The sequence below is a fragment of the Bos grunniens genome, chromosome 5 (genome assembly GCF_055505025.1).
Source record: "Bos grunniens cultivar Pamir isolate PY7600 chromosome 5, Bosgru_T2T1.0, whole genome shotgun sequence".
Taxonomy (NCBI): domain Eukaryota; kingdom Metazoa; phylum Chordata; class Mammalia; order Artiodactyla; family Bovidae; genus Bos; species Bos grunniens.
This window is the reverse complement of record NC_141169.1, coordinates 29679002-29706806: the sequence shown is the minus strand read 5'-3', so window position 1 is coordinate 29706806 and position 27805 is coordinate 29679002. Positions and strand designations below refer to the sequence as shown.

The 27805-nt window shown below is 39.8% G+C and overlaps 1 protein-coding gene across 3 annotated transcripts; it reads left to right on the top strand.

The window, feature by feature from the left end:
* Positions 1-203: 203 nt before the first annotated feature.
* On the top strand, positions 204-13727 carry HIGD1C (HIG1 hypoxia inducible domain family member 1C). Of its 3 annotated transcripts, none has more exons than XM_086399485.1 (4): positions 204-341; positions 1055-1163; positions 6240-6374; positions 13327-13727. In XM_086399485.1, the coding sequence occupies exons 2-4, from the start codon at positions 1070-1072 to the stop codon at positions 13389-13391; spliced, it is 294 nt and encodes a 97-aa protein (XP_086255611.1). In that variant the 5' UTR covers positions 204-341; positions 1055-1069; the 3' UTR covers positions 13392-13727. The 3 variants fall into 3 exon arrangements, with proteins under 3 accessions (XP_086255611.1, XP_086255610.1, XP_086255612.1); XM_086399484.1 differs by lacking the exon at positions 204-341 and adding an exon at positions 437-575; XM_086399486.1 differs by lacking the exon at positions 204-341 and adding an exon at positions 601-657.
* The last annotated feature ends 14078 nt before the right edge of the window (positions 13728-27805 follow it).

Below are 27805 nucleotides of genomic sequence, written 5' to 3'. Positions count from 1 at the left end.
CGGGGACTCAACCACAGAGGGAATTGGGAGCACCCTTTTGAAGGCAGAAGGAAAGGCCTTTTCTTGAAAAGCTTAATGTTTCCTTGAGTGTTATCTTCGAAAACCTAATGTTTGTGGTCCAGGTCCTGCTACTAGTAAGTTTCCAGCTGGGGCTTATGAAACCTTGGCCAATACCAGCCGGCCACTCCCCCTTGCTGGGGCGAGGGTACTGGCTTTCCCATTATCAATTAGTTAGAAATTGCACCTGAACGTGTCCCGTCTTTGCAAAGCCTGTTCTGATCCACGGCTTCCTGCTAAGCGAACACCAGAAGACAGGCTGCAGGTGGTGGAGTACGCTAAAGGTATTGTGCTTCTGCCGTTTACCAGATTACATTTTCTGATGAAAGCTGGTTGATATCAAAGAATGAAGCCATCGTATTTCAGATTTGAGGGTTAAAAATAGAGGGTTGCACGGATAACAAACAGATAATTCCAGCTCATGTTGATTGTGATTATAGTTGCTCTTGCTAGCTTCCTCATTCATCCTATGCAGACAAGGAAGATTATTTCAATTGACTAGGTACACCTGGTACATGGTAGGTGCTTGGTAAAAATCTCAATGACTTTATAGTACCCTACACATTCTGCAGAACTGGAGTGGTCATTCTCCCAGCAACTGTAAATCTGGAGTAATTTTTGCCTATGTTGGCTTTGCCATCATTCTTTGAAACTGTATTTTGTAATAGAAACTCTGCTCTTACTCTTTGTGGAAGTTCTGAGATTCCCAATGATTACAAATGCCGAACAGTGAAAGGGGACTGAGTAACACTCCTATGATCTATGGTTTTACTCTGTATTCATGGAATCTGATTATTATTTACCACTCTGTATATTTCTTTTTCCTCCACCCCTAAACAAAATGAAAGGATTCCACAATGCAGAGGGTGAAAGAAAGATAACTTTATTTCAGTTGAGCAGACAGTCATGTCAAGCAAATGAAGAACACATAAGAGTATATTGGAAGAGGGAAACGGATTCTTTCTGATCATTCATAGCAACCACATTTATCCCCTAGTTATTAGAGAGAAAAATGTCTTCAGGTAACCAGTGGTCAGCAGATGAAGACGAAGGCCAGTTATCCCGACTGATCAGAAAATCTAGAGACTCCCCATTTGTCCCTGTAGGTAAGTACAAGCCTTGACTGGATACTGTAAAACTGTAATAACACAATAATACCTCGACCAGTATCTTTGAGTATTGAAATATTTTATATAATTGAATACTTTCAGATAATTGAAGCTAAGCCCTGCTATGCATGTATGAGTTAAACTTTCAGCACGGTTCCTAGTATATGACAAATACTCAGTAAATGTTAGCTATTATTATTATGAAGCATCAGATTTTTATTCCATTTAATTCATTTTCATTCACAGTCTATTTAAAAGTACTCATTGCCAAGTACTTCCCTGGTGGTCCAGTGGTTAAGATTCTGCATGTCCAGTGCAGGGGGGATGGGTTCAATCCCTAATTGGGGAACTAAGATCCCACATGCCTCTTGGCACAGCCAATAAATAAATATAAAAAATAAAATTACAGTTTTATATAAAAATTTTTTTTTAAACTTCCCAACCAGTCTAAATAGAATTGAGTAAATAGACTGTAACTTTCCTATAATGATTCAGAATCAGTAGCAGCCAAATCAGTTTATTAGACTGAGTCTGTTAGAAACTATTAAGATGTATACAAGACTCTGTATACAGAGTTACGACTTTTTGACTTTGAGATGATGAGAAAGCAATGTGCATTCAAGTAGAAATCATCCTTTGAATGTTGGTCTTTTCCTGGGCTAACGATGTGTGATACAATACTCTTATGATGGTGCTGGCTAGCAGCAGCTCCCAGTCAGCCTCACCATCTTGAAGGTAAACACCCAATACCTTTACAACCACTCTGTACCCAACATCCTGTTTTTCACTTTCAGTATGATATTCAATCAGTTACATGAGATATTCAACACTGTATTCTAAAATAGGCTTTGCATTCAATGATTTTGCCTAACTACAGGCTAATGTAGGTACTCTGAGCACGTTTAAAGTAGACTCGGCTTCAATAAGTGAGGTTGTATTAAATGAATTTTTGACTTACAGTATTTTCAACTTATGATGGGTTTATCAAGATATAATCCCATCACGAGTTAAGGAAGATCTACATATCTCTTTAAGTTCTTGTGTCCAATGTTTATAGATTTTTCTCTTTCTTCCATTACTGTTGGGTACCATCAGAAACTTTTGCTTCTAATATTTTGTGTTGCCAGAAGCTAGATACCCAAGCTCAAAGAACTGTGAGTCAATTCAGAGTTAAGAAGCTCTGAATGAAAGTCTGGGCCTACCTATATAATTGAGAGCATGAACTTTGGTGTTCATTCTCTGAGGCTTGTTGTTGGCTTCCTGATGTGTTCCAGATGCTAAGATTGATGGTTAAATAAATGCTTGATGCAAGAAGTATCAATATTATTATAATTGTATCTGGAGTCTTGGCCTCTTTATCCTTTCCCAACACATTTAATGTGTTTACATTTTTATCAAATGCTATATATATGTGGAATTAAAAAAAAAATCTAAGCACCAGTATTTTGTTTCAAAAGCTAAACTTTCTTTTCCTTCTCTTTTGGATACTTTAGCTGCCCTAAGCATTATTAGTGTATACTTCAGCCATCCCTCTCTCCTAGTGTTTAGTCTGGAAACTATTTTTAAAAAAAGTATTTAAATCATACATATATACAGGTAACTATACTCAATATAGTGTGATTAACTATAAATGGAAAAGAATATGAATAAGAATATATATATGTAAAACAGAATCACTTTGTTGTACAGCAGAAATTAACACAAGGTTGTAAATCAATTATACTTCAATAAAATTTAAATGTATATATATATAAATCAGACAAACATAAGTTTGTGATTAATTCCACAAAAGCTTCTAGATAGGTATAAGTCATATGTTTCCATTAAATGTCACTACAAATCTAGCAACTTTATGTGTCATTATTCACGTATCAAAAATAATCAAAATTTTACTTTAAAGTAGTATTCTGTGTTTAAAAGTTTCACTTAATTTGATTAAGGCTTGTAATAGCACAAGAAAGGGAGGCAAATAATTTTATAGTGATTATTTTATCATCTTTAGCATTTTTAACTAGAAAAAAATTCAAGAACTCAGTGTCACTTGAACAGATCACTATAATGAACAGATTAATCACTGTGTCTGTTGTAAATTAAATTGTTTTTCCAGAGACATTTAGGGTGATTAAAGTAGAAAGATGAAAGTGTTTCCAGCTAAACTCAATTATATACAAACTACAGAGATTCTGTATGGAAAACAGTAAAGGGTCTGACTTTAATCTCTAAAAGAAGCAAAACAAATTTCAGTAAGAACAGAGTCTTGATAAGGGAAGACAGCCAAGTTTTTGCTAGAAAACTAAATGATAAAATTTGTATTATATATTATTAGTTTGTTTTACTTGTTTTATTAAGAATATCTACTAAGTATTTTCTTCCGCAGGATGGAGTATTCTATGCAGATAATTTATAGAACGTTTTAATTTCTTATCTTGACTTCTGTCGTTATAATTGATTTATATTGTTTAAAATCTTATGCTCACTGCTAAGGTCTAAATAATGACACTTCAAAACATTACATGTTATTTAAACTCTGTGTCAATAGATTATTTATTTTTGCTTCTTTTACTTAATATTTCATAGTAGTATATTATACTATAATGTAAGTATAATTATATTTACAATTTTTTTTACAGCTCTGATAGTTTTTCCTCTGTTTGGGCCATTTGGGTTGTTTTGTTTTTCCTCATTCATAGTGTAGCCATAAACATCTTTGTGTCAACTTCTTGACTTTTCTTTTGCTTACTTCCTTGGAGTATTTTCCCCAAAGTAGAATTTTCAGGGCATGAAGCATGTTCAGTTTTTTTTAAATTTTATTTTTAATTGGAGGGTAATTACTTTACAATATTGTGATGGTTTCTGTCATATATCAACATGAATCAGTCATAGGTACACATATGTCCCTTCCCTCTTAAACTTCTCATATGTTAGTTTAATATCAATTATTATATCTTTTCAGATTTCTTTCCAGAATGATTTGGCTAAATCTTTACAGAGCTTTCAGCATTGTACCTGTTTCTCAGTGTACCTGCCATCACTGTTTTACTGTAATTTGTTTTTTGCTGTTTTTGTTTGTCATTTTTATTTCAATTTCACTTATTGCTAATTAGCATACAAAATTTTCATATAAATGTGATTATTTACTCTGATTCTTAGAATAAATATATCCTCACCCACCCATAGAGACAAACACACGCCAACATAGTTAGTCAAAACTTGCTATTCTAGTTAAGCACCAATTGCATTTCCATATACTAACATCAAACACATGGAAGCCAAAATTAAAGCCATGAGACCATTTACAGTCACTCTAAAGAAAACGAAATGATTAGGGTTTTCCTGGTGGCTCAGACAGTAAAGAATCTGCCTGGAGTGCAGGAGACATGGGTTCAATCCCTGAGTCAGGAAGATTCCCTAGAGAAGAGAATAGCTACCCACTTCAGTACTCTTGCCTGGAAAATTCCATGGACAGGGGACAGGGGACAGGGGAGCCTGGCAGGCTACAGTCCATGGTGTTGCAAAGAGTCAGACACGACTGAGCAACTAACACTTTCACTTTCAAGCTTCAGAAAACATGTATAAAATCTGTATGGTGAAAAATACAAAATGCTAATGAAAGAAATCAAAGAAGACCTAAATGAATATAGAGACTGTTGTGTTCGTGGATTGTATGACTCAATAAAGATGTCAGTTTTCCCCAAACTCATCTATGGGTTTAGTGTAATTCCTATCAAAATACCAGGATTGGGGTTTTTTTGTAGATGTAAACAAACTTATTCTAAAATTCATATAAAGGCAAAAGTTCTAGAATGACTAAAACAACCTCTTTTTAAATTTATTTATTTTTTATTGAAGGATAATTGCTTTGCTGTATGGCTCAGGAAATTCAAACAGGGGCTCTGTATTAACCTAGAGGGCTGGGATGGGGAGGGAGATGGGAGGGAGCTTCAAGAGGGGATACATGTATACCTACGGCTGATTCATGTTGAGATTTGACATAAAGCAACCTTTTTGAGAAAAAGCGGGAGGAATCATCCTTACCTGAAGTTAAGGGTTACTATAGAGATATAGTAGTCAAGACAATGTGGTATTGATGAAAGTAGGTGCATAAATCAGTAGAAGAGAGAGCCCCCAAATAGAGCCACGCTTTTACCATGCAGAAGTTTCCTTTATTCTGTCATCAAAATACAGCATTTTTGTCCTCACTTTAAGTCTACCTTACCCCTTTTTTAGATGTCATAAATATTCTGTTCTATTTTCTTCTAGATTTTCTTAATAAATTTGTTTTGTTTTCATACTTAACTCTAACCCATCCAGAGTTTTTTGGAGGGTCTGGTGTGAGATGTAAATTCAAGCTAATTCAGATAGTCATCCCCTTATTTGTTATATGGTTATTTTGATTTGTCATGGATTAACTTCTCACACTGTTTCAAATCACTTACTAGAATTTTCCCTATTCAGTTGATTGCTATTCAGGTTTCTGTTTTAGAGTCAACTGCATACAATCTTGGTTGTCACAGCTGTATATTCAGTTCTTGACATGTGTAAGGAATACAAAAATATTTGTATGGGCTTCTGGAATTTTTTAGAATCACAGTTCTTCCCAGATTCACAGGCTTCTCATGCAAATATTCACACCTTTTTACCTCTTATTAAAAATCAACAGGTCATTTTCACTTAAGATATTAAAGTTTCTTTCACTTCACTAGATTTACTCCTTATTTAATACTAATAAAAAGTAGAGAGGAATAAAGCCAAACACCCAAAAGCTATGAATGCTGAGATTTTGGTTGGTTCACTCACTGGTTAAACAGCTTGCCCCAAATAAAAGTCTTACTGCTTACAAATTTGAAACCATGCCTCAGGAAAACTACTAGACAAGTTTCTATACTATATAATTTGATTTTTTCTGAAAGAGTCAAAACTGCAGATACTGAATCCATTAATGAAGTATTTTTTTGGTGTTTTGCTTGCTTATCTTCCACATACTGATCCCATGGGCAGCCCTTTATTCAAATCTCTAAGTTCTTGGGAAATTTTAGCCTGCTATTTATATATCTCTACTTTTTTAATTTACAGGGATAGCAGGCTTTGTGACTGTGGTGTCCTATGGTCTTTACAAGTTAAAATACAGAAGAGATCAGAAGATGTCCATTCATCTTATTCACATGAGAGTTGCTGCCCAAGGATTTGTTGTAGGAGCTGTGACTCTAGGTAACCTACTTAATTTGTATATGATTTAACCATCTTTGAGAGTATTTTCATTATTCATTCATTCAGATTAGAGAGTATTTTTATTTATTCATTCATTTATATTCATTCATGAATATTGGATCAAGATGATTAATGGAGGAGGATTGGAAAGAAAGGCAGCGATCTTCACTTGGTTGAGGTTGCTGCCCAGTTATAGGCTTAATGTCGTGGTATTTTAAGCACTGAAAAAACGTCAGTAGGCAAAGGTACAAAATTCCAGTTATAAAATGCATAAGTCATGGGGATATAATATATAGCATGGTGACTATAGTTAATAATGCTGTACTGCATATTTGAAGGTTGCCTAGAGAGTAGATCTTGAAAGTTCTCATCAAAAGGAAAAATTCTGTAACTATATCTGGTGATAAATGTTAACTAGGCTTATTGTGATGATCATTTCACAATACATACAAATACAGAATCATTATGTTGTATACCATAATGTTGTATGTGAAATATACTTCAATTTTTAAAAGGAAAAACCCGGTAAATAACTAAGTTATAGTTTGTATTATCCTCTGTGATAAAAGGACCAGTGAATAGTTTATACCCTATGTAACTCAGCTATTCAGCTTGAGCAATAGGCAGTTTTTTTTATTAGTCTGTAAATTAAGTGACATTTACACAGTAAAATCCAAAGAATGGTGTAAAATTATCTGGTTTATTCAGGCTATATCAACAGCTAAATCAGATAGTTCAGATAGACAAAGAATTTACTTTGGGACCTAAATTATCTAGGTTTTTTTGTCTACATTAATAAGAACAAGTCACAATATTCTTAGCTCCCCTTCATACTGTGCAAAGTAGATTCTGCCTGAGTAGATCTAGGATTATGAGATGATGAGTGTGGGACTTGCCTAGAGGGAGTTATATGGTAATTATCTTCTTACTATGAGTTGTGATATGTGATACTTGAACAAAATACAACAGGAAACGTTACTACAGAGTAATGTGTTCTCATTTTCATCATTCAGCAAACACTGAGCACGTGCTATGTGCAAGGCACTGTGCTGGTCTAGGGATATAAAAAGTAACTCCCTACTCTCCAACAGTTTAGTCTCCTTAGGGAGAGAGACCAAGAGCTGCTGCTGCTGCTAAGTCGCTTCAGTCGTGTGCGACTCTGTGCGTCCCCATAGACAGCAGCCCGCCAGGCTCCCCCATCCCTGGGATTCTCAAGGCAAGAACACTGGAGTGGGTTGTCATTTCCTTCTCCAATACATGAAAATGAAGAGTGAAAGTGAAGTCGCTCAGTCGTGTCTGACTCTTAGTGACCCCATGGACTGCAGCCTACCAGGCTCCTCCGTCCATGGGATTTTCCAGGCAAGAGTACTGGAGTGGGGTGCCATTGCCTTCTCTGAGACCAAGAGCAGGAAAAGACAGTATAAAGTCAAATGTACAACAGCAAAATAACACAGGTTGCCATGGAAGCACAAGCACAAAGGAGGGGCATCTAGAGCTGAGAATCCAGGGGAGGCCTCTCTAAGGATGCAAACCATGTGGTGAGCCAAGAATATAGAGGAAATAACTAAGCAGAGAAGGAAGTTGGGGCTCTAGGCAGAGGAAAAAGTCACGAAAGCATGGCATGTTAGTGGAACTCTACATAGCTTGGTATGGTAGGAGATAAATCTGTGTTTGTTGAGACTGTAGAACTACTAGTAGTAACATAAAGTAAGAGAATTGTTATAGGTATTTGGATTTATGTAATTGTAAGGCTCTTGCTTATGTATCAGGAACTGGGACCTGAAGTGGTCAGAGCAAGCAGTTATTAAGAAATGGTAAATGAAAAATGAGAAAAGCAAGGAAAATCTAGAACCTACAAGGATGACCTAGAACACACAGGATATTCTGGAATCCTTGTGGAGTTCTCACCATTTCTAAGCCTTCAAAGTAGATGCTGGGAGTGACATAGAAAAAGCTGATGCCCCTCATCCTGGAACTAAACACAGACCTGGCCAAGGAGTCAGAGAAAGTGAAAGAGGAAAGTCAGCGGGAGCCATGGTGGCTGCACTCCTGATTGCTGCCCCATGCCAACGAAGTGGTCCAGCAGATAAGCAAAAACAGGCTGCAGCAGTGCCTTGGCGGGTTAAGAGACCTTGGCTGTTGCTTTACCTCTGCCTTCTAGGCTCATGCTAAATATCTCCTGTGCAGTTTTTCAGGGAATGAAAGTGTCAACTTAAAAAAATGCACAATGTGACAGTTGCGAGTTGAGGTTTATTTGGGGCAAAATGAAGATTTCAGCGTGGGAGGCAGCACCTCAGATAGCTCTGAGAAATTACTCCAAAGAGGCAGGGGTCGGGTGGAGTGGAGGTAACATCATTCTGTATGTGATTTTGGTGAAGGGGGAATACATGGAGTCAAACACGTATCTTCCAGAAGGTTTCTGCTAGTCTTGTGAAGCTTTCTGGTGGTCACAAAGAATAGTCATCACTATGAAGGATTTTAGTGCTTTTCTAGATAGGAGATATAAGAATTGGGCTCATTAAGTCAGCTCCTGAAAATATCTAACTATCTGAAGACCTGCCTTCCCAGTTTTTCCCTGAGCACAGAGTGCCTCATTTCTGCTTTCTACCCTAAACTCCTTTCGGGGGGTGTTGAAAATCAAGAGCTGCAGCAGCAGCGCACGATTTAATACTTATCAAGGTAGATGGCAAGTTCCAATTTGTAGTTGACAAAAGGAAAGGAATTTTGGAAAACCTAGTTACATTTTAGCTAAGTTGACACAACACAAATCCATCACCTTCTACTACTTGTCCACCTGGTATCCATATATACATCTCTTAATGCACTTACCTTCAAATAAAAACAAATGGCAAAATCAAACATGCCTTGTATAACCGAAAACATGCTCTCTCCCCAAGTTTCCCTTTGGGTGATGTTGATTCATTTTTGAGCTGAGTCATGTTCCCTTTTGATATCCTGTGACTTAAATACTGAGATATAAGTTTAACTACTATTAACACTTTTTATATTAGATGGTAGGTAAATGAAAGTGGCAAACAGTAAAAAAAAACAAAAACAAAAACAAAAACTGGTGGATATATACAAGTGTATTCATATAAAAACAAGGAATAAATATTCCTAACCATCACAGTCTTTGTTTTTGCAACTGGTCAGGTAAGCATGGCTCATATTATAACCATGTTTTTCCACTAGGCATTTTTCCATCCTTTGCCTTCCAAAAACACCTTGGCTATTCATAGTTATTTGACTGGGCTGTTAACCCAAACCTTCATTCTTAAATGATGTGGGTCATTAATCATCCTTCCTGTATTGGGTGTAATTTTCCACCTTCTTTAATCACAGGACATGGGAGTACTAAGAAATGCCCCAGAAGGTATACATTCCAGACACCCTTTTCCCTAGCCTAACAATATAGCAGCAATTTCCCCTTGATAGATCAGATCAGTGTAATGGACTGATATGCTATCCTGTGGAATAGAGATGATCAAGGTCCTACAGACTAGATTGTGGCATAGGGCTGAAAAGTTCACACAGTCCTGAGACTGAACACTGAAAGTATACCACTGGCCCTGCCAGATGAAAGCAAACTGCTTCTGACAGTCTTTTTATACTAAAAGGTGTACAGAAAAAAGCAATCCATCAGATTAACAGCTGCAAATCAGGTAGCAAAAATTGTTGGTTTGCTATAGCACTGAAACCACACCTGTATGATAGCTGCAATTAGACTGATCACCTGATTAAGTTTTTATAAATCCATTATCATTCTCTAAGATCTCTCTGCCTTCTGGCAAAAGAGGCAAAATGAATAGAGATGTGGTAGAAATCGCCACCCTGGCATCTTTAAAGGTGTTGCTGATGACACTAAGCTGTACAGTCCCCCTGGGAATGCAGTATTACTTTGATAATAGATGCATATAGAATGGTTTACACTTAGCTTTCCCTACCATAAGAGCCCTTACTCCACAGGTCAGAAGAACCACTGCTCTACCATGGAAGTATACTAAGAAAGTTCTGGTATTTCAGCTTCATTTAGTGGAGACTACTTTTTGGTCCAAGTTTCAATCTTTCTCAGACAGATGTAGAGGACTGTTTCTCCTGGCAAAGGAGTGTCAGTAAGATATCGGGGCTCAAGGACCCACTTTCACTGAAATCTGACCATATGTCCCCATTTCAATTTTCAGAGTCCCATTCCTTCCAAAGCAATGCCCTAAACTTTAATATAAGAGGTGTTGTGAGGTTGGGAATTCATTTTGTGTTGTGATTAATCACTCACAAGATTAGACTCTGTGGATATTTTTCAAAAGTAGCAATCTCATGGCCATAGGAATTGAGTTTCTTTTTGGAAAGTCATAAAGCTTTCAGATCCCTCATGCAAACCTGAGCTAGGAATTAAAAGCTATGAGCCCAGGGACTTCCCTGGAGGTCCAGTGGCTAAGGCTCCAAGCTCCCAATGCAGGGACTTGGGTTTGATCCCACATGCTGCAACTTTGTGAGACCTTGTGTATCTAAATAAAAAAATAAATTGCATCTTTAAAAAAAAAAAAAGCCATGAGTCCATTGTATAGTTTTCCCAAGTTTTCCAGTACACTTAGAAGTAACCAGCTATATTATACTTCATATTTCCACTAAATGTTCTACGGCAGTATATACTTGATCACCTAAGGTCTTGCTTTCTATAGGCACCTGGTTAAGGGTATCTGCAAGGTGATAATTTTTTAAATGTTTTGCTAATGTATGCCATGGACTGCCAGCATACTCTTAGCCACTGAAAGTGGGGAGAAAGGCCATTAATACCTTTAAATCTAATCAGATTAGAGAACCAACTCCAAATAACCCAGAACTAATTCACAGAACCAATCCTCTGGGTTATGTTATGTTATGTTAGGGTTATGTTCCTCTGGGAGCTTCTAATACCAAATTCTGTATCATTCTGTTCAATCCGATAAGCAAACCTACTAGCTGTTTTTGTTGTTAGTCACTAAGTCATGTCCAGCTCTTTCATAAACTCATGAACTATAGCCAGGCTCCTCTCTCCATGGGATTTCCCAGGCAAGAATACTGGAGTGGGTTGCCATTTCCTTCGAAAACTACTAGTAGTGATACAGAAAAAGGGATTTATTATAGAGATATGACCTTAAGCAATTTGGGGAGCTGGTCAAACAGTCCATGTTAGGCTGTTGGTTATATTTCTAATCCTGGCACCTGAATAACGCAGCAGTTGGGAAGGAAAAAGAAACTAGACTCTGCAAGGATGAAGTGGAACCCACAAAGACAGGTGGAAACTTGAGTCAGAATCTTGTCGACTCTGACCTAGATGGCATGCCTGTTCAGAAAAGCTGGCACCTTCTATTATCCACATCTGGCCCAGGAGCCAGAAAAGCTAATAGAGGAGATTCACAAGGAGCTGAAAGGCCTGTGGGCTTGACTGCTGCCCAACAGTAGCAGAGACAGCCAGCAGATAAACAACACACACAAACTATAATAGCACCTGGTCCTCTATACTAAGCCTAACAAGTGCAAAAAGTATTTGGCAGGTGCTGCTTCACTTTTCACCTTCAGATCTCAAGTCAAATGTCTCTCATGGCCAAGCTAACTCAGAACTATGCAGAAAAGGAGGCTTCCCTAGTAGCTCAGTTGGTAAAGAATCTGCCTGCAGTGCAAGAGACACGAGTTTGATCCCTGGGTCAGGTAAGATCCCTGGAGAAGGAAATGGCAAACTACTAGAGTATTCTTGGACAGAGGATTCTGACGGGCTACAGTCCACGGGATCGCGAGAGTCGGACACAACTTAGCAACTAAACTACCACCACCACCATGCAGAGAAGGGAATCCTGGAAAACATAGTGACAGCTGAGCTAAATTGATATAAAACAGATCCCCCTGTAGATTTTCATGGTTGCTAGTTGAGGAGTAACAAGATGAAGTAAACCAGCGAAGGGTTTAAACAGGGGAGGGTTTACACATAGTCAGGATAACAGTTTAGAAAGATGCCTGTGGGGGGACTTCCCTGGTAGTCCAGTGATTAAGACTCCCCACCCCCAATTCAGGGGGCATGGGTTCTATCCCTGGTGGAAGAATTAAGATCCTGCATGCCTTACTGAGCTTCCCGGGTGGTGCTAGTGGTAAAGAACCTGCCTGCCAATGCAGGAGATACGTGTTTCATCCCTGGTTCAGGAAGATCCCCTGAAGGAGGGCATGGCAACCCATGCCAGTATTCTTGCTTGGAGAATCCCATGGACAGAGGAGCGCAGTGTGCTACAGTCCATAAGGTCATAAAGAGTCAGACACAACCGAGATGATTTTTCACCCAAGCACACATGCCACACTGCGCAGCCAAAGCCAAAAACAAAACAAAACAGAAAAGATTTATCAGTATATTGACTGACTATAGTACATTTATTTTGTTTATAAGTGCACATTTTGAGGGGCATGCTCAACATATTTGCTTATATACAAGTTTTGGAGACCATCTACATATGGGATGTAGAAATGTCACATTTAATATAGTCTATATGTGGGTCTCACTCTCAGAAGAGAGATCTACTTGCTTACAAGTGAAACAACAGGTGTGAATGAGGTGAGAAAAGCATTGGGATCAGAACTCCAGGAAACACCTACATTTAAGAGGTAGCGTGCATGTGTCCAACTCTTTGTGACCCCACGGACTGTACAGCCCAGCAGGCTTCTCTGTCCATGGGATTTTCCAGGCGAGAATACTGGGTTGGTTCAAGTGTGTTGCTGTTTCCTACTCTGGGGATCTTCCCAACTCAGGGATCGAAGTTGAGTTTTGTTTTGTTTTTTCCTGGAGCCACTTGTATGATCTAAACCCAAAATTAATAAGATAGAGGGTGTTTGTTTTTAATTGTAGGTTAGTTTTAGAAAAAATACAAGTGAAGAAATGCAGTGTTTGTTTCCCGTGAATACTCTATTGATATACGTATTTTGTTTCTAGGTGTTCTCTACTCTATGTACAAGGATTACATTAGACCTCGATTCTTCAATAGGTACAAAAAATGAAGTTACACACAAGAAAAATAAGAAGCCTTCTGAAAAGTACCTACGAAGAATGAATTTTCAATATGTGGCCAATTATACTGCAGAAGTTTCAGCCAGCATTCTCATAGCCTTCAATTGTTTAAGATGTTGACTTCCAAATCAACAATCATAAATAGTCAACTAAAAAATGTATTTGTTGATGTCTTTTAGAACCTAGGACATGATTTTCTGACTTTTAAATTTTTTATTTTTTAGTTAGTGGCAGAAAATAATCTATATTATGCCAAATCAATCTGAAAATTAGAAGTTATATAATGGCTATAGAAAAAATTTCTTCATATTAAATGTGATGCTGTATTCATCGCTTAATTCTCTCCAGACAGGGCAGGGTAATTAAGGCTTTCACAAAGTCCTTTTTAGAATCGGCAAAAATTACATCAGAGGCAAATGAATGGCCACGTTGTTATTTAAATTTGGTTCTGCCCTGAGGGCCCCTGTGGGGCAGCAGGGCGCACTGCAAGGGGGGTGCCAGTGAAATTAAAAAAAAAAAAATTGGTTTACCACTCTACACCTCACTCTCATACAGAAACTTGACTTATTTACCACAAACATAAATGTCTAACATTAAATACTTGTGTATTCATCTTTATACTTTTTGAAAGTATTTCTAAGAATACAAAGGTAAATTGCTACAACAATCCCTTTTCCCTCAAATGGCAGTATTGTGGGAGTGGAAAGATTTAGTCCTTTTGGGCTACTGCTAATCTGGCATGACACTGCAGAAAACACAAGAAACAAAGAAGATAATAAATGTGAAGTATACCTGAGGCCCCAAGCTCCTCTGTAAGCCCTAGGGTTGTAAAAACTAGTTCCATCTTGTTGAAGTCCTAACTGCTATGCCTCAGATTTATTCTGACTCCAGGCCTGGGAAAGAAAACCAAAGTGGGGAAAAGAAAGTACCCACTGAGATAAAAACAAGAATGCAAGGTAAGAAAACAAAAAATACACTAAAATGCATGTAATATGATCTGTGGTGATGATTTCCTCTTCCTTGATATTTTCTGTAGTAGAGAAATACTCTGACTGCAAGGTGATGTCTAGCGTTTGGGGAAGGGAAAAATGCAGGAATGTTTGAACGTCTATCTGCAGTCTAGACACTAACTCACTGTTCTATGTATTATATGCACTCTTCTCTACTGGCTCAGGGTAATTATTTTTAAAGTTGCCATCTGCACCTACTATGAGGCTCTTCAGGTGCCACCAACAAACAGACGTGTTTCAGTCAACACTTTAGAAAACATGATGTGGCCAAAGTACTGGAGTTTCAGCTTTAGCATCATTCCTTCCAAAGAAATCCTAGGGCTGATCTCCTTTAGAATGGACTGGTTGGATCTCCTTGCAGTCCAGGGACTCTCAAGAATCTTCTCCAACACCACAGTTCAAAAGCATCAATTCTTCGGTGCTCAGCTTTCTTCACAGTCCAACTCTCACATCCATACATGACCACTGGAAAAACCCTACCCTTGACTAGACAGACCTTTGTTGGCAAAGTAATATCTCTGCTTTTGAATATGCTATCTCGGTTGGTCATAACTTTCCTTCCAAGGAGTAAGCGTCTTTTAATTTCATGGCTGCAGTCACCATCTGCAGTGATTTTGGAGCCCAAAAAAATAAAGTCTGACACTGTTTTCACTATTTCCCCATCTAATTCCCATGAAGTGATGGGACCAGATGCCATGATCTTCCCTTTCTGAATGTTGAGTTTTAAGCCAACTTTTCCACTCTCCTCTTTCACCTTCATCAAGAGGCTTTTTAGTTCCTCTTCACTTTCTGCCATAAGGGTGGTGTCATCTGCATATCTGAGGTTATTGATATTTCTCCCAGCAATATTGATTCCAGCTTGTGCTTCTTCCAGCCCAGCATTTCTCATGATGTACTCTGCATATAAGTTAAATAAGCAGGGTGACAATATACAGCCTTGATGTACTCCTTTTCCTATTTGGAACCAGTCTGTTGTTCCATGTCCAGTTCTAACTGTTGCTTCCTGACCTGCATACAAATTTCTCAAGAGGCAGATCAGGTGGTCTGGTATTCCCATCTCTTTCAGAATTTTCCACAGTTTATTGTGATCCACACAGTCAAAGGCTTTGGCACAGTCAATAAAGCAGAAATAGATGTTTTTCTGGAACTCTCTTGCTTTTTTGATGATCCAGTGGATGTTGGCAATTTGATCTCTGGTTCCTCTGCCTTTTCTAAAACCAGCTTGAACATCTGCAAGTTCACGGTTCACGTATTGCTGAAGCCTGGCTTGGAGAATTTTGAGCATTACTTTACTAGTGTGTGAGATGAGTGCAATTGTGTGGTAGTTTGAGCATTCTTTGGTATTGCCTTTCTTTGGGACTGGAATGAAAACTGCCCTTTTCCAGTCCTGTGGCCACTGCTGAGTTTTCCAAATTTGCTGGCATATTGAGTGCAGCACTTTCACAGCATCATCTTTCAGGATTTGAAATAGCTCAACTGGAATTCCATCACCTCCACTAGCTTTGTTCATAGTGATGCTTTCTAAGGCCCAGTTGACTTCACATTCCAGGATCTCTGGCTCTAGGTGAGTGATTACACCATTGTGATTATCTGGGTCGTGAAGATCTTTTTTGTACAGTTCTTCTGTGTATTCTTGCCACCTCTTCTTAATATCTTCTGCTTCTAATAGGTCCATACCATTTCTGTCCTTTATTGAGCCCATCTTTGGATGAAATGTTCCCTTGGTATCTCTAATTTTCTGGAAGAGATCTCTAGTCTTTCCCATTCTGTTGTTTTCCTCTATTTCTTTGCAGTGATCACTGAGGAAGGCTTTCTTATCTCTTCTTGCTATTCTTTGGAACTCTGCATTCAGATGCTTATAACTTTCCTTTTCTCCTTTGCTTTTCGCTTCTCTTCTTTTCACAGCTATTTGTAAGGCCTCCCCAGACAGCTATTTTGCTTTTTTGCGTTTCTTTTCTATGGGGATGGTCTTGATCCCTGTCTCCTGTACAATGTCATGAACCTCCGTCCATAGTTCATCAGGCACTCTATCAGATCTAGTCCCTTAAATCTATTTCTCACTTCCACTGTATAATCATAAGGGGTTTGATTTAGGTCATACCTGAATGGTTTAGTGGTTTTCCCCACTTTCTTCAATTTCAGTCTGAATTTGGCAATAAGGAGTTCATGATCTGAGCCACAGTCAGCTCCCGGTCTTGTTTTTGCTGACTGTATAGAGCTTCTCCATCTTTGGCTGCAAAGAATATAGTCAATTTGATTTCGGTGTTGACCATCTGGTGATGTCCATGTGTAGAGTCTTCTCTTGTGTTGTTGGAAGAGGGTGTTTGCTATGACCAGTGCATTTTCTTGGCAAAACTCTGTTAGCCTTTGCCCTGCTTCATTCCGTATTCCAAGGCCAAATTTGCCTGTTACTCCAGGTGTTTCTTGACTTCCTACTTTTGCATTCCAGTCCCCTAAAATGAAAAGGACATCTTTTGGGGGTGTTAGTTCTAAAAGGTCTTGTAGGTCTTCATAGAACCGTTCAACTTCAGCTTCTTCAGCATTACTGGTTGGGGCATAGACTTGGATTACTGTGATACTGAATGGTTTGCCTTGGAAATGAACAGAGATCATTCTGTCATTTTTGAGATAGCATCCAAGTACTGCATTTCAACTGTTTTGTTGACCATGATGGCTACTCCATTTCTTCTAAGGGATTCCTGCCCAGAGTAGTAGATATAATGGTCATCTGAGTTAAATTCACCCATTCCGGTCCATTTTAGTTTGCTGATTCCTAGAATGTCGACATTCACTCTTGCCATCTCTTGTTTGACCACTTCCAATTTGCCTTGACTCATGGACCTGACATTCCAGGTTCCTATGCAATATTGCTCTTTACAGCATCGGACCTTGCTTCTATCACCAGTCACATCCACAACTGGGTATTGTTTTTGCTTTGGCTGCATCCCTTCATTCTTTCTGGAGTTATTTCTCCACTGATCTCCAGTAGCATATTGGGCATTACCAACCTGAGGAGTTCCCGTTTCAGTATCCTATCATTTTGCCTTTTCATACTGTTCATGGGGTTCTCAAGGCAAGAATACTAAGTGGTTTGCCATTCCCTTCTCCAGTGGACCACATTCTGTCAGATCTCTGGGTCAAAATAAAAAGCTATAACCCACATGCAGGCAGGCAGTTTGTGACCTGTGGACTAATCTTCCAAGCCCCAGTCTAGTTCTAATCTCATACCACTTGCTATAAATAACTTAAAATGCTTAACATTCCCTAGGAGAGTCAGCATTAGAAACATTAGCCACTACAGAAATAGACTTTGACCTAGAAACCATGTCTGGAGTATTAATGGGAAAAGGGGGAAGAAAAGACATGGTGGGACTATACATACATTAGGAAGAAAATTATCATTATCTTCTGTTGGGCCTTACAAAGCTCAGTGTTAGAATTCTTTTTATACCCACAATGTTAGAATGGGCTGAGTTACAGTGCAGAATGGAAAACTGATCATTGGTTAAAGTATAATTTCTGGATCCTGTTCCTAGGTATTAAGCTCTTTGGAAAATACCATCATATCTCTGGGGAAAAAATTTCAAGAAAAACAATAGAGAAAATGACAATCATGGAGGATACTGACAACCAGGATGAAATATAACTGTCAAATAAAGAAAAGTCTTCTTTGGAAATGATGTGCTAATACTGGAGAAGGCAATGGCAACTCACTCCAGTACTCTTGCCTGGAAAATCCCATAGACGGAGGAGCCTGGTAGGCTGCAGTCCATGGGGTCGCTAGGAGTTGGAAACGACTGAGCGACTTCACTTTCACTTTTCACTTTCATGCATTGGAGAAGGAAATAGCAACCCACTCCAGTGTTCTTGCCTGGAGAATCCCAGGGACGGGGGAGCCTGGCGGGGTCCATCTCTGGGGTCGCACAGAGTCGGACACGACTGAAGCGACTTAGCAGCAGCAGTGCAAATACTAGTAGTTACCAAGGGCTGTTTAATTAAATCCAAGTCAAGTTTAACGGGCCATAGTCAAGTATCACTTTAAAAATAAGTCAATTTGACCAGTTCTTTCTGAAAAAGAACAGTGCTCTTTTTCTTTTGCCATTTGTGATTCAGACAAAATAAATATCTGATTTATCTGAGCAATATTTGTTTTAAAAAATACAACATATCTATCATGTTTATATAAAACTCTACCCAAACTGATATGTTCAGGTTTACATAAACATAGACACATATATATTTTTAAAAAACCTGAAGTCCAGGCAGAAGCCCATAGGGGTGTGTGGCCACCATAGGCTAATCATTTAACTCTGGCAGCTGTAGGACTGTTGTGAGGTGGGTGGGTCTCTGGCCTACACTTGACAGCTGTCAGCCTTTCATGCCCTTCCTATGAGGAAATCTTTACCTTTTGTTCAAAATGTTTGAACAAAACTCACCACTGAACAAACAGATTTATTAACATGACACTTTGCACAAAGGACTGAGAGAAAGTGGGTCATATTAGTTGGTCAGGCTGTCGCCATCTAGACACAAGTGAGTCAGCGTCCGCGGTGTTTGCAAGGTAGAGTTCATTCAGGTTGAACTGTCAACCCCAGATGGTGCTGAGGACAAAAAGATGGAAAAGGCTTAGACTGATTTGCTAGTTTCTAAAATTGGAATTTAAGTACCTATAATCAGCATATAAAAGTAGCTCTTGTTTCAGTTCTGCTATATTGATTTTCTTTCAGAAAATAAATGGCTTACAGACAGATGAATGGTTTATTGTATATAAAATAATCTATATGAGCTAAAATCAAGATTGAGGTAATACCAAATGCAAAATTTTCACTTTAACTATTCTTATGACACTCTACCTCAGGGTGGGTGTTTCTGATCAGGATATTAAGAGCAAATGCACTGTGAGCTTTTATACTTTAATACCAAGTGTGTTAGAAATAAAATTTCAGGGAATTCTCTGGCAGTCCAGTGGTTAGGATTCTGAGCTTTCCCTGCTGAGGGTTAGCATTCAGTCCCTGGTTAGGGAACTAAGATTCCATAAGCTGCACAGCGTGGCCAAAAAAGAGAAAAGAAATCAAATTTCAAATGGTGTAAATCCTGAGCCCTATTATCTGGGCCTTAATATCCTTTGACACCTGAGCCCTATTATTTGGGCCTTAATATCCTTTGACACCTGAGCAGAGAAAAGCCTTTCATTAAAAATAATAATAAAATGGCATGTGCTAAGAGAAAAGGAGATGACTAACAGTCCCAAACGTTTATCAGATTGAATAAGAATTACTTTAGCTGCTTCTAAAACACATTACCAGGAACTTCCTTGTGATCTAATGGTTAAAAATCCACCTTGTCAGGCAGGAGACATAGGTTTGAGCCCTGGTCTGGGAACTATGACTCCATATGCCTGGAGGCAACTAAGCAAGCTCTGGCTCTGGAGCCCACAAGCAGCAACCAGAGAGAAGCCTGCGCATGACAATGAAAGATCCTGCGAGATGCAACCAAGACCCAGTGTGGACAAAAAATAAATATGAAAACAAAGCAAAAAAATATATTGCCAGACTCACTCCTAGAGACCTAATCCCAATGGTTTGTACTGGCATTTGTGAAGTTGTATCTTACTCTTTTTCTCTCCTCTGCATTCACCATGGGACAATCACTGAGTCTCCTTTTAGCCCACTGGTATTACCTGGGGTTTTAGGAACGTTGTTGACGCTAGGTACCAATAGCCTCTTTTTGGCCTTTCAGTTACTTCATCTGTATAGAGGCTAATTCTTTAGTTGTAAGAATTAAAATGAGATCATATGAGTGCTCAGGACACCAAATGCACACTGTAAAATCATAGAAAGAAAACATTTCTAGTATAGTATAGTGGAAAATGAGATATCAAGGTGGCAGAGTAGAAGGACGTGTGCCCATCGTCTCCTGCAAGAACGCCCAAAACACAACTAGCTGCTGAGCAACCTTCGACAGGAGGATGTTGGAACCCATGAAGAAAGATTCCCCATGTCTAAGGACCAAGGAGTAGCCACAGTGAGATGGTGGGAGGGGTGCAATCATGTTTAAGTCAAATCCCATACTGGCCAGGTGGGCAACCCACAAACTGGAGAGCAGTAATCCCAAAGAAGATTTCTCACTACTGTGAAGGTTCTAGGCCCCATGTCAGACTTTCCAACCTGGGGGTCCAGCAAAGGAACTGGGAATCCCCAGGGAATCTGACTTTGAAGGGCAGCGGGATTTGATTACAGAACTTCCACAGGACTTGGGGAAGCAGAAACTCTTGGAAGCTACAAACAAAACCTTCTGTGGACCAGGACCCAGGGAAAGGAGCAGTGACCCCACAAGAGACTAAGCTAGACCTGCTTGTGACTGTTTCAGAGTCTCCTGTGAGGCATTGATCAGCAGTAGCCTGCCACAGGGACAGGGGCACTGGCAGCAGCAGTCCGGGAGGCACCTGTTGGCATAAGTCCTTTTAGAGTTCACCTTTAGCCCTACAACAGAGCCTATAGACTCCAGGACTAGGCCTCCTCAGGCCAAACAACTAACGGGGGGAGCACAGGCCCACTCATCAGCAGAAAACTGGATTAAAGATTTACTGAGCATGGCCCTGACCACCAGAGCAATACCAAGCTTACCCCACAGCCAGTCCCTCCCATCAGGAAGCTTGCACATGCCTCTTATCCTCATCCATCAGAGGGCAGAAAGAAGAAGCAAGAACTACAATCCCACAGGCTCCAGAACAAAAATCACAATCACAAAGCTAACCAAAATGAACATATGGATCACAGCCTTGTGCAACTCAATGAAACTATGATCCATGTCGTGCAGGGGCACCCAATGCAGACGGGTTGTGGTGTAAATTCTGACAAAATGTGGTCCACTGGAAATGGGAATGCAAACCACTTCAGTAAGAACACACTGGTCATAGTAAACACTCTCTTTCAACAACACAAAACTCTACGCATGAACATCACCAGATGGTCAATACTGAAATCAGATTGGTTATATTCTTTGTAGCCAAAGATGGGGAAGCTCTATACAGTCACCAAAAATAAGACCTGGAGCTGACTGTGGCTCAGATTGTGAGCTCCTTATTGCAAAATTCAGATTTAAATTGAAGATAGTAGGGGAAACCACTGGACCATTCAGGTATGACCTAAATCAAATCCCTTATGATTAGACAGTGGAGGTGATGAATAGATTCAAGGGACTAGATTTGATAGACAGAGTGCCTGAAGAACTATGGACAGAGGTTTTAACACTGTTCAGGAGGTGGTGACCAAAACCATCCCAAAGAAAAAGAAATACAAGAAGGCAAAGTGGTTGTCTTAGGAGGCCTTACAAATAGCTGAGAAAAGAAGAGAAGCGAAAGGCAAAGGAGAAAAGGAAAGATATACCCAACTGAATGCAGAGTTCCAGAACAGCAAGGAGAGGTAAGAAAGCCTTCTTAAGTGAACAGTGCAAAGAAATAGAGGGAAACAATAGAATAGGAAAGACTAGAGATCTCTTCAAGAAAATTGAAGGTATCAAGGGAACATTTCACATAAGGATGGGCACGATAAAGGATAGAAATGGTAAGGACCGAACAGAAGCAGAAGAGATTAAGAAGAGGTGGCAAGAATACACAGAAGAACTATACAAAAGAGTTCTTAATGACCCAGATAACCACAATGATGTGGGCACTCACCTAGAGCCATACATCCTGGAGTGTGAAGTCAAATAGCTCAGCTGGAATTCTGTCACCTCCACTAGCTTTGTTGGTAGTGATGCTTCCTAAGGCCCACTTCACTTCACACTGCAGGATGTCCAGCTCTAGGTGAGTGAGCACACCTCTGTGTTTATTTGGATCATTAAGACCTTTTCTGTATAATTCTTCTGTGTATTCTTGCCACTTTTTAATATCTTCTGCTTCTATTAGATATTTACCATTTCTGTCCTTTACTGAGCCCATATTTGGATGAAATTCCTTTGATATTTCCAAAGACATATCAATAGATTGATATTTATATCAAATATCAATAATTGATAGACTCTTGAACAGATCTCTAGTCTTACCCTTTCTGTGGTTTTCCTCTATTTCTTTGTATCGTTCACTGAAGAAAGTCTTCTTGTCTCTCATCACTCATCTCTGGAACTCTGCATTTAGTTGGGTGTACCTTTCCTTTTCTCCCTTGCTTTCAATTCTCTTCTTTCCTCAGCTATTTGTAAGGCCTCCTAAGACAACCACTTTGCCTTCTTGCATTTCTTTTTCTTGGGGATAGTTTTGGTCAGTGCCTCCTGTACAATGTTACAAAGCTCTGTCCATAGTTCTTCAGGCACTCTGTCTACCAGATCTAGTCCCGTGAATCTATTTATCACCTCCACTGTCTAATCATAAGGGATTTGATTTAGGTCATACATGAATGGCCTAGTGTTTTTCTCTGGAAGTGAAAGTGTTAGTCTCTCAAACGTGTCTAATTCTATGCATCCCCATGAACTGTAGCCTGCCAAGTTCCTCTGTCCATGGAATTCTCTAGGGAAGAATACTGGAGTGGGTAGCCATACTCTTCTCCAGGGGATCTTCCTGACCCAGAGATTGAAGCCAGGTCTCCTGCATTGCAGGCAATTCTTTACCATCTGAGTCACCAGGGAAGCCCCAGTGGTTTTTTCTACTTTCTTCATTTAAGCCTGAATTTTGCAATAAATAAGGAGCTCATGATCTGAGCCACAGTCAGCTCCAGGTCTTGTTTTTGCTGACTGTATAGAGCTTCTTCATCTTCAGCTGCAAAGAATATAATCAATCTGATTTCAGTGTTGACCATCTGATTTTAGCAACCAAGAGCAATTGTCAGATACATTGACAATTCACTGCAGCCTTTTCTCAAGAGAGCTAAGGTTGGGGGGTGGGTTCGTAGTAAACAAGGGCTGGTTCTTTAGTTCCATGATCTCCAGGTTGTATCATTTGATGACTTAGTAGAGGGAACTCCTGCATTGGAGAAGTTTGTTGTATCTCTGGGGCTAAATGGTAGAGGAATTGGCTAAAACTTTCAAGGGCAGTGCTGTGCTGTGCTTAGTTGCTCAGCTGTGTCTGACTCTCTGCAACCCCAGACACTATAACCCACCAGGCTCTTCTGTCCATGTGGATTCTCCAGGCAAGAATCCTGGGGTGACCATGACCTCCTCCAGGGGATCTTCCCAACCCAGGGATGCAACCCAGGTCTCCTGCATTGCAGGAGGATTCTTTACTGTCTGAGCCACCAGAAAATGAATAAGCTATCAGTTCTTACTTATTGCTGGGATAGGATCATACAGGACCCTGCCACTTTCCACATATACCTGAAAAAGCATTCAGGTAGTTTGGAAAATGTAGGACAGGCCAAACAAAATTAGCCTATCAATTGGCAGCTTTTGACCTAAAACATATTCTAACCCTAATCAGAGTATTAAGCAAAGTATCTTTGATATGGTGCTGTTCTTGGTGCTGTTAAACACCAAAGTTGGTGTCTTAAAGTATATACTATGAAATAAATACTGATTGGTAATGGTAACATGGGCTCTGGAATTTAGCTAGTCAGATTCAAATGACAACTACACAGTTATTAGTGATGTTATTCTACTTTTGGCCCTTCAGTTGTCTTATTTTTATCTTTTGTTGTAAGAATTACAAGAGATCTTATGAGTGTTAAAGGCTTCCCCAGTGGCACAGTGGTAAAGAATCCTCCTGCCAATGCAGGAGGCCCAAGGACACGGGTTTGATCCCTGGGTCAGGAAGATACCCTGGAGTAGGAAATGGCAACACACACTAGTATTCTTGCCTGGAAAATTGCATGGACAGAGGAGCCTGGTGGGCCACAGTCCATGGAGTCACAAGGAGTCAGACATGACTGAGTGACTGGGCATACATACACACACGAGTGCTTAGACCCCAACTAGCATAGTAATGTGTTAGTCATTTTTAACATTCCAAAGCTAAGATGTCAAAAGAAGGTGACACGTCTAGACTCACTGGTTCTGTCCAAGGAAGGAACAGAAAGCGCTGCAGAGGGCAGAGCTAAAGCAGGATCTTCAAATGGTTATGCATCCTATTTTAGTTCTGAAATTAAACCCAAATAAGGAGTTCCCCATGGCTTAATGGTTACGATTCCAGACTGTCACTGCCGTTAGTCTGGGTTCAATCCCTGGGCAGGGAGCTAAGATCACATAAACCACATGGCACAGCCAAAAAAAAAAGAGCTAAATGAGAAAGGACAACATGGAGAACAAAATTCTCATAACTTCTATGGTGGTACTTATAGAATTCAGTTCCTGTTAAGACAGACAGGGGAAGCTTGCAACACAGAAAGGGAAAATGAAGTTCTAGTGACACCTCTGGAGCAAATTAAGTGCTGACTTAGCTTTTCCTGCCCTGTGTTTGGTGACAATCCTAGCAGTTTACTGTTTCTGAGCTTTGTCCCTGTATTTATATCTGGTCTCCAAAAATGTTTTCATTTCTAAGCTAAACAATTTTGGCTTCTCTTTTCAGATACACATACTTTTCACTGGCCGCATATACAGAATATAAAACCCTACATCAATGGTAAAACAAGACTACAGACAGAAAAATGTTCAGTTTAGAGTGGAGAAAGGCAGAATGACAATTATCTTTCAACTTTATTTTTTTTTTTAATTTTATTTTTTTTAACTCGCCAGGGAGAAGGGCTCCCCGCGAGAAGCAACAACTCGGCAGCGGGGTTAGGTGAGGCGCCTAAGAGACCCCTCCCCCGCAAAGCCTCTTTCAACTTTAAATATGGTAATGATGTCATCTTTAGCAATGGCAAAACTAAATTGGTGATAGAGATTAGTGTTTGGTGTCAACAATTCATCAAGTCTTCTGGGAACTAAACCTATGTTGAGCCTTGAACAACATGAATTTGAACCCCATGAGTCTCCTCATACAGGGATTTTTTTCAATGGTAAATACGACAGAAATACATGATCCCAGACAGGGTGAATCTGAGAATGAGGAACCACAGATTTGGATGAACACTGGCCATGGAAGGCCAAGTATAAACATGAAGAGCTGACTATAAATTACATGCAGATTTTCTATTCCATGGAAGATCGACACGCCTAACCCCTGCATGTCCAGAGATCAACTGTATACCTCTATACCTTCTAAAGAGAAAATCACTAACAGTATGAGTCTAATATGTCAATCCAAGTGGTAATTGATGTTTCAGTATTTCAAAGTTGGTGTGTGTGTGTGCTCACTCTGTGTCTGACTCTTTGTGACCCTTTGGACTGTAGCCTGGCAGGCTCCTTGTCCATGGGATTTTCCCAGCAAGAATACTGAAGTAGGTTGCCTTGCCCTCCTCCGGAGATCGTCTTGACCAGGATTTAAACCTGAGTCCTCTGTGTATCCCGTGTTGCAGGAGGATTCTTTACCGCTGGGCCACCAGGTGAAAGTAGCTCAGTTGTGTCTGATTCTTTGTGACACCACGGACTGTAGCCCGCCGGGCTCCTCTGTTCATGGAATACTGGAGTGGGTTGCCATTTTCTTCTCCAGGGGATCTTCCTGACCCAGAGATTGAACCCGGGTCTCCCTCATTGCAAGGAGATTCTTTACCACCTGAGCCATCAGGGAATCCCCACAAACTGTTTACATATTGTTAAATGTCAGTAAAAGTTCATTGTAACCACTCCTAAAACCACTAGCAGGACCTCACAGGAACCAAAATACAGCTCTTCCCCATCCCTGTTAATTCCCAGTACACTGTAGCAGCACAGTTTTATGGAGAACAAGGACCAACTTACATACAGTACAATTGTATATCCTTAAACATTTCACACAAACAGAGTGCACACGCTGGCACTGGAAGATGTCAGCTCTAAACACCGTGTACTGTACCTGAAGTAGTGGCTGAAGAGAAAGCACACTTTTCATGTGAGAGCTCAATGGAATACAGCTTGGGAGTGTTGTTAACACTGTAAAATACTACACACATAGTGATATAAACTGCCATTTAACTGGGAAGAAATTTTCATCATTGCAAGTCACATACATAACTTCTAAAAGAGAACTAGCAGCTTTTACCTGGGCTTCTGAATATTTGTGAATCTGAGACTGACTGGACCCACTCAAACTCCTGGCAAAGGTAAATGTTAGTGTACCACCTTTACAAAGAATTTCATCAACATGGCCCTCACCTACTGAGGCCAGACGAGAGCTTAAGAGGTCAGTCCCCGATGTCTCCAGAGTGCCCTTGTGAACAGCTTAGGGGATGATGGGAGGGGAGAGGGAGGAACGGTTGGGGAATCTGTCTCTCAGGATTCTGTGCTATGTCACTGGAGGGGCTGAGGTAAAGGTATGGTCAGTGGAACACACAAGTTTACCCTTAAAGCCATGTAAAAGACAGTCCATTCAGTCTGTGCTTTTGACTGTGTACAAAGTACTGGAAACAATGCCTTTAGGGGCTCAGGTGATCAGAGAACATCAATCAACAGGCACTTCAGAAGGAAGACACCAGAAATGCAAAGTCCTTCAATTGCATTCCCATTACTGTTCTCACCAAGTCAGTGGCTATAAAAGACCTGATTATTTATCTCCACCGGACAATGTGACTTGGTTTGACATAATCACATGGTGTCAGGCTCCACATGTAAAAACATCAGAAGTGGCTGAAGAGCAGCAGCTCCATGCTGAAGGGACCCATTTCCTCTGACTCCAGAGCTCCACCATCTGGTCTCAAAGTTTTTCCCTCTGAGGGAATGGCTGAAGAGAGGTAGCCCAGTGCAACCCTGCAGAGAAAACTTGGAAACCAGTGACACCAAAGGACTCGCTGAGAGGGAGCGAGCTTTCCAACGCTTACATCCAGAGCTCCTGAGATTGCCTTGCAAGTCGTCTTGGGCATGCCTCAGAAAAACATGACAATTCTGGAAGAAGTTGTTTTTTAGGAATAAAACAGATGGCTCCTCTTCTTTCAAGTTTTTTCTCCTCACTCCAAAGTCTCTTGAGAACATCAATTCATGAATGCTACCATCTTTTTCTATCACTACCATCCTGGAGATGGAAGGGGAAGGTTTCCCAACTCTAATTGCTCAAGAAGAAATACCATCAAGAGAGCTCTGTAACATGAGAGTTATTAAAATCAGGACTCCCAAGAACATTTCAGTAAGCTCTCAATCTCTGAGGGAAATCATCAGAGTGATTTTCAGAAGAGATTAGTATTAGTCACCATGACCACAAGTGAGTTTTACCATCTGTCCATTTATCATCTTAATGCTTTCTCACCCCTCTTAACTTCCACTGAGAAATTTAAAGTGAAAATAAGTTAAAAAAATCCTGAACCTGATAGATGAAGATTATCTCATAATTAAATATAATATGAATCAAACTACTCTAGTTAAGATTTTATTTTTTATAATAAAAATAATTCAAAGGATTT